We start from the raw sequence: 12,637 nt of genomic DNA on the forward strand, positions 1-12,637 counted from the left end.
TATATATATATATATATACAATAAAAATACACAAATTGTTCATGTAAACCAACTGGCTGTCACACCACATGGACTTTCAGCTTGTTTTCTTCCCTCATGTTTCCCTTGACCTAGTTTTTCCTCATGTTTTGATTAGTTCATTCTGTTCACCTGTGTTCTTTTAATCTAGTCATTAGTCCCTTGTTTGAGTTAGTATAAGTACTCCCCGTTCGTTCCTTACGTTGTCCGGTATTGTTGGATGTTACCCCTGTGTGTGAGACCATCTTCATCTTGTGGATTATCATTATTATTTTTGTCGTGCCTTCATTCATTCTTGCAGCAGTCGTGTGACACCGGCAGCGCTAGTTTTTACATAAAAATAAAATAAATAAAGTTCTAAATTGCTCTGCTCTGTATGAAACCAGCATGTGAGAGTGACCCCAATCCCTCCCCCACCCCTGTGCTGCATGTGTGTATGTAAATCTGTGTCACTCCACACTCCATATGTGAGAATCTGCTTCATCATTATTAAACACGAGCAGCCGTGGTCATGTGATTCTGTGCACTGCTTAGGCTGAGAGGGACTGAACGACAGAAGGACATAAAATGAAATACAAAGAGAGGAAAAGGATAAAGCAGAAACAAAGTGTGAAAGATTAGGGATGATGAATGAGGCGGATCTCAGATATAATGTCACACCTCAGCTGCAGACAGGAAGCTGCTTATTAGACCTGCGGGACACACTGTTAGCTTTCATTAGGGAGGTCAGAACACACAAGGGGCCGCGAACATATGTGTGTGTGTGTGTGTGTGTGTGTTTTCATATGTTTGCACAGGTGTTATCTCCATCAAACAAACTGTCTACAGTTTTTTTCCCCCTCAATGTCTCCATGTCGTTATGTGTCATACTAATGACGTGTGCGCCAGACGTGTTGATGAGTTATCAGAATATCTGTGTGCACGCGTGTCCTTCATCTCTCCTCCAAGAACAAGATGGAGAGATTAGGGCTCATTTTGATGACATCACAGGCAGACTGAATGGAGCTTCCCATGAGCCTTCTGGGCTGAGTTGCCATGGTAATCTATATAGATCACCCTGGATTCCCATTTATGATTTCTATGCAGGTGTGAGTGTAACCACACACACACGCATGCATCACAGCTCAAGAAAATGACTCACCTTGGCAGTGATGCTCTGAGATGGTTTATTTTATTGGACAAGCATCACTGTTACTAATCTTGCACTTTAACACTAGAGCATTTGGTGCAGGCCTGAGTCTGCATAGTAATTGCATATCAACTCACTAAAAATCACTTAACAAAGCTAAGCAATTAAAAACTTGTTCTTGAGGCAGTCACATCAGTACAACTTCAGTGTTGATTTGTGGGTTGAGTGTCCATGTCAATATTGGTCAATGCGGCGAATTCGCGTTCAAGTGCACACAATTGAATCTGGTGTGAAAATCATGTGGGGAACGAATCCCTCTCGCAATATTAAATATTGCACAGTTCCTATAGAGATGACGTGGGTTGTCCTCCGAATTCGCAGTTTAATTAGCTCCTGAGCAAAGCGATATAGCAATGTTCAAAAAACCTCACACAATACACTTTAGCAACCGCATAATAATGCCCTGGCAACCACTTACAACACCTTAGCATTTTACTGGCAAGTTTTGCATCCCAAGCACTGTTAGCATTTTTTTCTGAGAATGTAAAAATCGAGTTGGAGTTAATCAGTACCACTATAACCTAGAGAAATTAAGAGTGATGTGTGTTTCATCCATGTAGGAACCTGTTTTCGGAGTTAAAGGAATAGTTCACCCAAAAATTTAAATTTGATGTTAATTTACGTAATTCTTAGCTGAAACCGTGGTCCTTAGTGATTCATAAAATGCCAGTCAGCTGCTGCCTGTCTTTGAGAATTAAAAAAAGAATATCAAGGAAAACAAAATTAGTACCAGTGGCTCCTGACAATATATTGAGGTCTTATGAAGCAAAGCGATCGGTCTGTGCAAGAAACTGAACATTATTTACAACATTATTACCTGTAATCCAGAGCCTCAGGCAAACAGGAAAATACTATTCTTTTCCACGAACTGGTTCTTTTGAAGAGTTAGTTTATATGAACTGGTTCAATTCACTAGGCCGTTTAAGTAGTCACGCAATGATGTACAGTAATATACACAATTATATTATTAAAGCACCCATTAATGATGTGAAACGTGGATGTTTTACATGCTACATGCTTATCTGAAGCACATTACTGGACCCTTACTTGACCCCCTGCAGTTTGCTTACCGAGCAAACAGGTCCATGGATGATGCAGTCAACATGGGACTGCACTTCCAAACATACTTGGCAATAAAGCTCTTTCTGATTCTGATTCTAAAGCATATAAAGTGAATAAACTTGTCTTGATCAGCTCACCTTTTTACACAAACAATGAGAAACCATACAAACTTTTATTTTCGTATGCACATATCACCGGCTCATTGTTCTTTGGTCTGAGTCGGAACTGTTTACTCAGTTTACTTCAGTGACTGTTGGAGTAAGTACTGAATGAGTTGGCAAAACCAGCATCACAGGATCAGTTATGCCGGTACTGACTCATTTTGAGTTGAAGTGATTGTCAGGCATGTCCGAAAGTAAGTTTTGATTGAGTAACTTGTAGATCTGTGCTGCTCAAGCTGCGAACTGTTGTAGACAGTTCAGTCCAAACTGATTAATCTATTTCACTAAAAAGAACCAGTTCAAAAGAATGATTTGTTCGCGAACCAGTCATCACTCTGGAGCGTTTGCCTGAAGCTCTGGATTACAGGTAATAATGTAAATAATGTTCAGTTTGATGTGATATGCTTGATAAGCTTTTTATTCTCAAACACGGGCAGCCTCTGACTTTCAATTTATGAATTGCCAAGGGCCGCTGTTTCAGCTAAAAAACTTCTTTATTGTTCTACTCAAGAAAAAAAGCCACCTATATCTTGGATGGTGAGTAAATTAACAGCAAATTTTCATTTTTGGGTGAACCATTCCTTTCACATGGAACCGTATGATTCCTCGTTTCCTCATATATGCACTGTTGTGGCCTAGCATGGGGGAAGCTAGTATATCTATGTGTTGGATGCTCCAGCACATAATGATAATCTCTTCCCATGTGATCCACATATTATTTGGCCTAAATGCTCCTAGAGACCTGTGTTTTGCGCTGTGCGCTATCTCGTCCTTCTCTTGATAGGTCCCTTGATATTAACGATGTTAATATCATCCATCCATAATGCCATTGTTTTTTCTCCGCTCAGGTACAGGCGGATCATCTCACAGTCATCTATGCCTTTAAAATGAATTGCTTTGGTTCTGCTGCAGGCCGTAGCCAGATGTTACTCTAAAGACGTGCAGCCGATTATGTGCGAGTGGTTGTTTACCCTGCTAAAGCGTATGAATGAATACTCCATCCATACTGGACTGTGGCTGATCTGGATTCTGAGACACAGGCTAGTGAGACCTTGGCTTTACAAGGGACTAAAACAATGTCATTTATGTTCTGTGGACAACTAGCGGCAGGCCATGTTAGTTGTCATGGAAGCTGTCTGCTAAGGTTTGGCAGACGGCTGCTAATTTTGGGATGTCATCCAATGGTGGTGTGAGAGGGAATGAGAGGGTCTGTCTGTTATGGCCTCAGTGTGGCATGTAATAAGAGTAAATTCATAAAAACATTTATAATCTTACAAAAAATATATATTTTAAATAAATAAAGAATTTTATTAGCAAGGATGCATTAAATTGATCAAAAGTTGATCAGGGTTTCCACAAATATATTAAGCAGCCCAACTGTTTTCAGCGTTTCTTGAGCACCAAATCAGCATAATAGAATGATTACTGAAGGATCATGTGACAGTGAAGACTGGAGTAATGATGCTGAAAACTCAGCTTTGGCATCTCAGGAATAAATTACATTTACAAATATGTTAATAATATTATTACAGACCCCAAACTTTTGAACAGTACTGTCTATGTGTTTACATGTGTAAAGTTCTGCTTGCCATATGCTTTGCCATATTTCATTAGAATGGATTGCTGGATGAGTTTTCTGTTAGTTATCATCTATAAAAGAACAGGAGTTTGTATGTGTAACTGTGTGTTTAATAACAGTGTTGTGTTTTGCAGAGAAACGATGAGGAAGCCGTGCTGGACAGAGGTGGGACTCGGTCTGTGCTCAAAACGAATTTCGAGAAAGAGGAGCTGGAAGGTAATAAACACACACTCTAACCTGGGAGTCAAACACACTGCCTGATGAATTCATATTTAAAAAATAAAATAAAATTATGCTTAAAAAAACATTCATTTAAATTTATTATATCAGCACAATATATTTATAATATTCCATTTTTAGTTTTTTTGTTGTGTTGCATGTAACTGAAGTCTTAAAGCAGTAGAAACCTTCTAAACCTTAGCTAAGGTTTTGCAACAAATTCATAGAAATTAATAAGTGAATTTCTCAGGACTTTCAAGACTGCTGAATAATTATTACATATGACTATTATATACAGTATGTTGATTCAGGAATTTGACTGAGAAGAAGGTCTGTTAATTAAATTAACCGTACAATTTCTTTTTTAGGCCTAAATTTGTGTTGTTTTTAGATGGATTTTGAAAGCTAATGTTATCTAGTCTATAGCAATGAGTTGCTTTCTCTTGTTCTTGTGGTTATAGTTTTTAGTTACTATCCCAATATTAGTTATTAAAGCGGTATAAAGTTGATTCTAAACATTATTAGCTGCAGAAGCTCCAAATTTGCTTTCAGCAGACATGTGGCATGCTTTAAACACAAGCTCTCAAACATTTGTAGAATGGTGCCCTAATTTTCAGACAACAGAGAAGTAGAGAGGAAATAAATCCACTGTTTGACATTAGCTGTTCTTAGTCCTGAGGAAATATTCCATTTAGAGAAACATTTCATTCCAGCTCCTTCACACACACACTTGGAGCCAGAGAGTGTCTGTGTCTGAAGAGCCTCTCTGTTTCATCCTCATCCTTTCTAGCTTTAACCATCTGTTTTACCATAAATTATGTACCATTTTCAGAAATGAGACTAAGGCAGGTCAGCCTGAAAATACATCTTTTAAATCTTTTTTGTCAAAAATTGAGAGTACAATTTGGACATTTCTAATTATTATATCTAAGTCCTCTGAATTTCGTGTTTAGAGGATGTTTCACTGATGTAAAAGAAAGTGATTAATCTTTGTATGAACTACCACATGGCCACACAAACCCTTACCTCAAGGCTGCTGGGGGAAGATATCAGTGAAGGTAATGAGATAAAAGCACACGTGTGTGTGTTTGTCTCGGCCCTGGATGTCTTTATCACTTATTTAGATGCTAAATTGCATAACTGAGTGAGCCAGTGAAACTAAAGCTCATTAGAGTGTGTATCTCTAAAGAGTGAGACGATGGTGGTATTAAAAACTGATGAGGTGATTCAGAAGACACAGGCAGCATGGACCTTATTTCTATATGGAGATCACGTGCTCTTCTTTGATCGCCATCTGTCTGCTTCACACACTTAAGTCCTGAGGTAAAGGGCTGTTTTGTGGCTCCTGCTTCTCTGTGTCAGTGCACAGAGCTGGAATCACACAAGTACACATATGTGCTCTCTCTCCACAGACACACACTGTCAGGCTGTCAGGCATCTCAGTTCAGAGAGACTCAGAGAGCTGGAGGGCGAGAGAGTGTGTGAGAGAGATATATTTAATGCTATAGTTTAATCTGAGACTGTAAACAAGAACAGAAACACAAAGTACAGAACTGCCGAATCTGATTATGTGACTGCAGAGATTGGATCTTGCACAACAGAACATCCGCTAGACACTTTAAGATGAAGGAATAAAGGAAGTGTTTGTCATTAAAGGAACAGTTCACCCCAAAAAATATTTTGTCATAATTTGCTCACTCTCATGTTGATTTAGAATAGCATGGCTTTTTCTTTCTTCCATGGAAAATTGAAAGCATCCAGTGACAGTAACAGTGATTAAGACGACATGTTTCCAAAAAGAAATGATTAATTTTTAGACTGTAGTTTTAATAAAGTCTGTGAACACTCATTATATATATATATATATATATATATATAAACACACACACACATACACATACACATACACATACACATACACACACACACACACACAGACAGAACTATATGTAGAATACTGTAGAATTTTATTTCTCACTGTTATAAAAACTAGGAATTAAAAATCATGATTAATCTCATGATTTCCGACTGGTCGCTTTCACAGCCCTGTTGTGTTTATAATTGCGCTTTAGAAACTGTTCTACCTCAAATTTTCCAGCTTGTTTAAAAAAAATCTTATATAAGTTGTGTTCATGTGTGATTATTATCTTGATGAACAACAGGTGTAAGAATGATACACTTTTGTTGGTCACAGAGCTCATTTTCTGCAGTAGCCAATGGAAAAATCATATTGACTTTTTGTCGAAGGAACCAGTATGGAAAAAAAATAATGACAAATGTCTTTGAAACAAAAAAGCATGTTGAAAACAAGACAGTTAGTGCAATTCAACATGCTTTTTTGTTTCAAAGACATTTGTCATTATTTTTCTTCCATAAACCAGGGTGATGCGAACCTCCAGGTTGGCCTACAAAAATACGTAATCACTGAAGAGCTCTGTAGCTATTTTGTTTAGAATGTTTTGTGATAACTGGCCTCTTCTGTTTGTCACTGGCAGGCCACCGTACCCTCTACATTGGGGTGCATGTACCTCTGGGTCGGAGGTCACACAGACGGCATCGTCACCATGGACACCGCCACAGGAAGAGGTCACGGGAGAGAGACTCTGGAACCGAGGATGGCAGAGAATCCCCTTCATACAGTAAGTCTGTCACTCTACCAGGATAAATGAAAACTTGGAGTGAAAAAGGACAGAGATAAAAAATAAAAGTTCTCTCTGTTTCTCTGTAGCAGACACGCCGTCTCAGCGTGTACAGTTCCTGCTGGGAATGGAGGATGACGAGGAACACATTCCTCACGCTCTCTTCACCGAGCTGGACGAAATCTGCCTGAAAGAGGGAGAGGATGCAGAATGGAAAGAGACGGCCAGGTACAAATACACACACAATTACACACAGAGGACACACAGGGACAAAATTGTGAGAAATTTATCATCGTTATAAAAATGTTAGTGCTGTCAAATCGATTAATCGCGATTAGTCGCATTTAAAATAAAAGTTTGTGTTTACATAATATATGTGTGTGTACTGTGCATATTTATTATGTGAATATAAATACACACATGCATGTATATATTTAAGAATTTTTTTTTGTAAAGCATACAATGTGAACTCTTTTTTCCATATGTAATTTATATTATGTATAAATATATTACATATATTTCTTAAATATATACACGTATGTGTGTTTATTTATATATACATATTTATACATACAGTATATGCATTTATGTGTATTACATATAATACACACAGCACACGCACATATATTTTGTAAACACAAACTTTTATTTTGGATGCGATTAATCACAATTAATCGTAGAGTCTGAAAACATTGTCCAGTCTAGATCTGCCTTCCTTAAGGATCAAAAGCAGTCAGCATTTTAATTACTAGGATTGGCTCTTTTCTCATTTCAGTTAGCAATATACAGTAGGCCCATTCAGCATGTGTCCCAATTAGCATTCTGTCCATCCTAAATGCATGCAAGATTAGATTTTTGCATCCCAAATGATAGTACATTGAAAATAATGTGCCACAGATGCTGTTGATATACTTTTTAGGTTGGATTTTCACAATCTGTGCATGTTTTTTGACTAATATGCGAATGCATTCCAACAACTCTTAACATAACAGAAGAGGAGTTTGTGATGGTTCTCTTTCAACCTTTTTTTAGTTAAAGTAGCAATCAATGACACACCAGTAAGATTTTTAATGTTTTCTAAATGAGTGTCTTATGCTTATCAAGGCTGCATTTATTTGATCAAAAATACTATTTTAAGTAAAATAGTAATACTGTAAAATATTATTACAATCCTACTGAAAACATTTCTAATATGCTGATTTATTCTCAATGTTGGAAACCGTTGTGCTGCTTAATATTTTTTTGGAATCTATGATACAGGACTCTTTGATGAATAAAAAGAACAGCATTTATTCAAAATAGAAATCTTTTGTTACAATATACACTACTGTTCAAAAGTTTGGGGTCAGTACTTTTTTTTTTTTTTAAAGCAATTATTTTTACTTTTATTCAGCAAGTATATGTTAAATTGATCAAATGTGACAGTAAAGACTTGTATTGTTACAAAAGATTTCTATTTTGAATAAATTGCTGATGTGGTGATCAAGAAACATTTCTAATTATTATCAATGTTGAAAATAGTTGTGCTGCTTCACATTTTTCAGTATTCATTGGTGAATAGAAAGATCAGAAGAACAGCATTTATTTGAACTAGAAATCTTCTGTAGCATTGTGTAAATGTATTTACTGTCACTTTTGATCAATATAATATGTCCTTGCTGAAAAGTTTTAATTTCTTTAAAAGAATTTGGTAGTGTATATCACATATAATTTGCTTTATTTATTGTTTTTTTTATTTTCAAGATATGGTTTTGGACCAGCACGAGATGTCATGTTCTTTAGGAGAGGAGGTGAGGAAGAAGATTCGAAATGCTCTCCTTAAACAGCACCACCATCAGAACCAGAAGAAACTGGCTAACCGGATCCCCATCGTACGTTCTTTCGCAGATATCGGCAGGAAGCAGTCCGAACCGCACTCAATGGATAAGAATGGTACTGCTCCACATACTCCAGCAAATGCATTCTTCTACATTTGCCATGCATCTGTCTTATTTTTCTTTTTGATGGTGTGTCTGTCTGTCTGTGTGTCCTAGTTATCATCATGACCCATTCGCTCCCCAGTCCCTTCTCCTCTCTCTGGTCTAGGTTCAGCAACAATGTGAGAAACAGAGAGGTGCTCTTATGTCCAGCCTGGTCCCTCTGCTGTCCCAAGTGTCTGTCAGCTCCTCATAAACCCCACCCATGCCCTTCTGCCCCTCCTGCCCCAGATACCCCCCTCGTCCGGCCCAAAAAAAAAACACATCCCCTTCAGCAAACAACTAAGCTCGCATTACGGCTACCACGTCATTCCCACCTTCGACCCTGAAGAAGAGCCACCATCAGGCAATATGATCATAGATTCGCCTGTACTCTAATGGCACAGTCACATTATTGAAATTTTAAGAGCAAAAAAGGTCCATTCTCAATAGTGTAGCAATGTATGAAGCACAGCTCACAAAGAAGTCACTGTCAAACCAAGCAGCTTTCTATCGGTCACTGCAATGAATTTGTGTGACCAACTTAAATCTGATGTGACATCTGTGTGAGAATTTTTTTTGCCCTCACAAGAAATTCCTGAGCATGTGGATTCCTATTAAATTGACTGGATTTTGCTCATGAAAATTCGCTGAACAGCTCTGACTGTGACTGTACCTTAACGCATAGATATGGAATATCTAGATACAATAGTCGGATGATACCATGTCAGTTTAGTTGCATAGGTTTATGGGCGGATCTTGGCTTTTCCAATATGGTGGATTTGCAAATGTTATCATGGTAATTAGCAACAGTTTATTCAGAGTAATTTTAGGTATTCCATATCAATGCTCTAACCAACAATAAACTTAGCGTTAGAGTAGCATTTAACAACGTAGGAAGTAGTACTGGGATTTGTAGTAGATTTTTAAATATGCAACCTCATCTAATTGTTTCTTCACTACTTCTAGATTTAGTTTTTAAATTTGAATAAGATTTAGACAATGCTAGGAGGTTTGTAAGTGACCTCCTTAACATGTTCCTTACAACTTTTTTTAACCAAGTAAATGTGCCTAGGTCTTTATCTCCATGACTGTAACATCACTGTCTTTCTTCAAAACTATCAAATCTGTTATATGATGGTCTGTTATTTATTTCCTCTGTTTGGTATGATTGCTGCACCACTTCTAGGTCAGATGGTGTCTCCTCAGGCTCAGCCCACCACAACAGAAGGACGTGCGGATGGCAGTCGTGAGAACAGTGCTGTTGACTTCAGCAAAGTAAGAATGACATTCCAGACAGTAGTAAATCTTACTCTGGAACTTAAATATACAATCATACACTACTGTTCAAAAGTTTGGGGTCAGTAAGTTTCTTGAGCTTCAAATCATCATATTAGAATGCTTTCTGAAGGATCATGTGACTCTGAAGTTTTGAGTAATGTCTACTGAAAAATCAACTTTGCCAACTCAGGAATCACAACATATTTTTTGTGCCTGCAGATAGACCTCCACTTCATGAAGAAGATCCCACCAGGAGCTGAGGCATCCAACATCTTGGTGGGTGAATTGGAGTTTCTAGAAAAACCTGTGGTGGCCTTCATCCGTTTGTCCCCTGCTGTGCTGCTCAACGGACTGGCAGAGGTCCCCATTACCACCAGGTAAGAGCAGATAGATCTGTGCACAAAACTCATGAAACATATTAATGTCTCAGTCGTTCAAGTCGTTAATTTTGTGGAGCGGTGTGCCTCAGAGTTCACTACTAAGTCCTTTGTCATTGTGCAGGTTTCTCTTCATTCTGATGGGGCCCTTGGGGAAAGGGCCTCAGTACCACGAGATTGGCCGCTCTATCGCCACGCTCATGACAGACGAGGTCAGTACTATGGACAACACTGTGTTTATTTCTATACATTATGAAATACTATAGGTAGCAGGCTGTTATGTGTGCTAATTTCACCTGAACGTCTCTTCTCCAGGTGTTCCATGATGTGGCTTATAAAGCAAAGGATCGTTCTGACCTTGTGGCAGGGATTGATGAGTTTTTGGACCAGGTGACTGTGCTGCCACCAGGCGAGTGGGATCCCACCATCAGAATAGAGCCGCCCAAAAGTGTTCCCTCACAGGTGACCCAGTTCTCAAACTCCATGCACTGATTCATCACGAATGCTGGAATTAGTGATGCACAGAAATATCAGAAACTGAAAATATTCAGCCAAAAATGAATTTTCGGTTTTGAACGAAACAGTTTTCGAGGGCTGAATTTATTGACTGAACAATCATCTTTTCCTTTTTCCTTTTTACTGCTTAATAATATAGAACAATATAAACATGAATGAACATTAGAAGGTATGTTGAAAGAAATAGTACAACTTACTAAAATATATCATGTAATCATGTATCATGTAATCATGTTTCATGTAATCACTCAAGCAGTATTATGACAACAGAAAGAAGCCAATAAAACAGCTTGTAAACAATGTCACGTAATGTTACATTTACCTCAAGAAAACCATTCAATGTCAATGTCAGCTCGAGAGTCAGCTAGAAAAATGAACACTAGAGAGGAACATTTTGCTAAATATATGAATTATATTACATATTCATTTATTAATTTGTTTTTACTTAACATGTTGTCTTCATTATTCTATTTATGTTTAAATAAATCAGAAATTCAATTTTTTATTATTATAGCCACATTAGTAGAAACATAATTATATAAACATATAATTATGTATAAAAAATATAAAAACTGAGATCAGTATTAAAGTTGGTTTTGTGTCACCATCTTGCAGGAGAAACGGAAGGTTCCTCCTCTGGCCAATGGAGGGGCTGATCTGGGGGAGGCTGAGGAGCACGGAGGTCACGGAGGACCAGAGCTACAGCGCACAGGGAAGTGAGTAATCTGCAAATATGTACTGTCCATATATTTTAGCATTTGTGAATTCTGTAAATCCTCATGTCAGAGATGGAGTTGGATCTCAGAGGTGTTCTTTTATTTGGATCTTCAGGTTTTTTGGTGGTTTTATTCTGGACATCAAGCGTAAGGCTCCTCACTACCTGTCAGATTACACAGATGCCGTCAGTCTGCAGTGTCTCGCCTCCTTCCTTTTCCTGTACTGCGCCTGCATGTCTCCCGTTATCACCTTCGGAGGTCTGCTAGGAGAAGCTACGGAAGGACGCATAGTAAGAACATGTTTATATATGCAAAACGTATATCAAAGCAGAGGGGTTGATTATGATGTGACTGATGGTATGTTTTTCCCATTTCTCTCATAGAGTGCAATAGAGTCTCTGTTTGGAGCCTCTATGACAGGTATAGCGTATTCTTTGTTTGCTGGGCAGCCCCTCACTATCCTGGGCAGCACAGGACCTGTCTTGGTCTTTGAGAAAATCCTCTTCAAATTCTGCAAGTGAGGCTCCTTTGATTTGCACTAAGCATTTTGAAGTATTTCAGTCAGCTCAGGGAAATTCTCTAAGAAATGAATTGCACTGATAGTGTTGTTTATTTTCACATGCAATCTGCATTGTTGTAGCACTGTATTTAATTAAAGGAAATATGCAAATCAGGTAAAAATTCATAAAATTAAATATAAAAATGTAAACTTATTTTATTTCAGCTAGCTGCCAAAGCAACATTTCTTATTTGCATTTAGTTTAACTTGATGTACTAAAATAAATAAGAATGAATAAAAACTATATGACATATTTAAAAAAAAAAAAAAACTACAAGGAATAAAAATGACAAAAACAAACATAATTAAAAATTTTAAATAAAATGAAAAAAAAAAATTTTACATATAAATATTTAATTAAAATAT

General features: G+C 37.6%; 1 protein-coding gene across 1 annotated transcript in view; it reads left to right on the forward strand.

Annotated features, from left to right (window-relative positions):
- LOC107718903 (sodium-driven chloride bicarbonate exchanger-like) overlaps nt 1-12,637 on the forward strand; it is a 49,566-nt gene that overhangs the window by 25,796 nt on the left and 11,133 nt on the right. The window contains exons 3-14 of the mRNA XM_016526157.1: nt 4,144-4,225; nt 6,724-6,867; nt 6,960-7,095; nt 7,787-7,806; nt 8,611-8,799; nt 10,012-10,100; nt 10,323-10,480; nt 10,605-10,692; nt 10,796-10,942; nt 11,612-11,712; nt 11,828-12,002; nt 12,096-12,229. Of these exons, the coding sequence (XP_016381643.1) occupies nt 4,144-4,225; nt 6,724-6,867; nt 6,960-7,095; nt 7,787-7,806; nt 8,611-8,799; nt 10,012-10,100; nt 10,323-10,480; nt 10,605-10,692; nt 10,796-10,942; nt 11,612-11,712; nt 11,828-12,002; nt 12,096-12,229 (1,463 nt within the window). The remainder of the gene's footprint in view (nt 1-4,143; nt 4,226-6,723; nt 6,868-6,959; nt 7,096-7,786; nt 7,807-8,610; nt 8,800-10,011; nt 10,101-10,322; nt 10,481-10,604; nt 10,693-10,795; nt 10,943-11,611; nt 11,713-11,827; nt 12,003-12,095; nt 12,230-12,637) is intronic.

This window comes from Sinocyclocheilus rhinocerous, unplaced genomic scaffold (genome assembly GCF_001515625.1).
Source record: "Sinocyclocheilus rhinocerous isolate Xijiao unplaced genomic scaffold, SAMN03320098_v1.1 scaffold1595, whole genome shotgun sequence".
Taxonomy (NCBI): Eukaryota; Metazoa; Chordata; class Actinopteri; order Cypriniformes; family Cyprinidae; genus Sinocyclocheilus; species Sinocyclocheilus rhinocerous.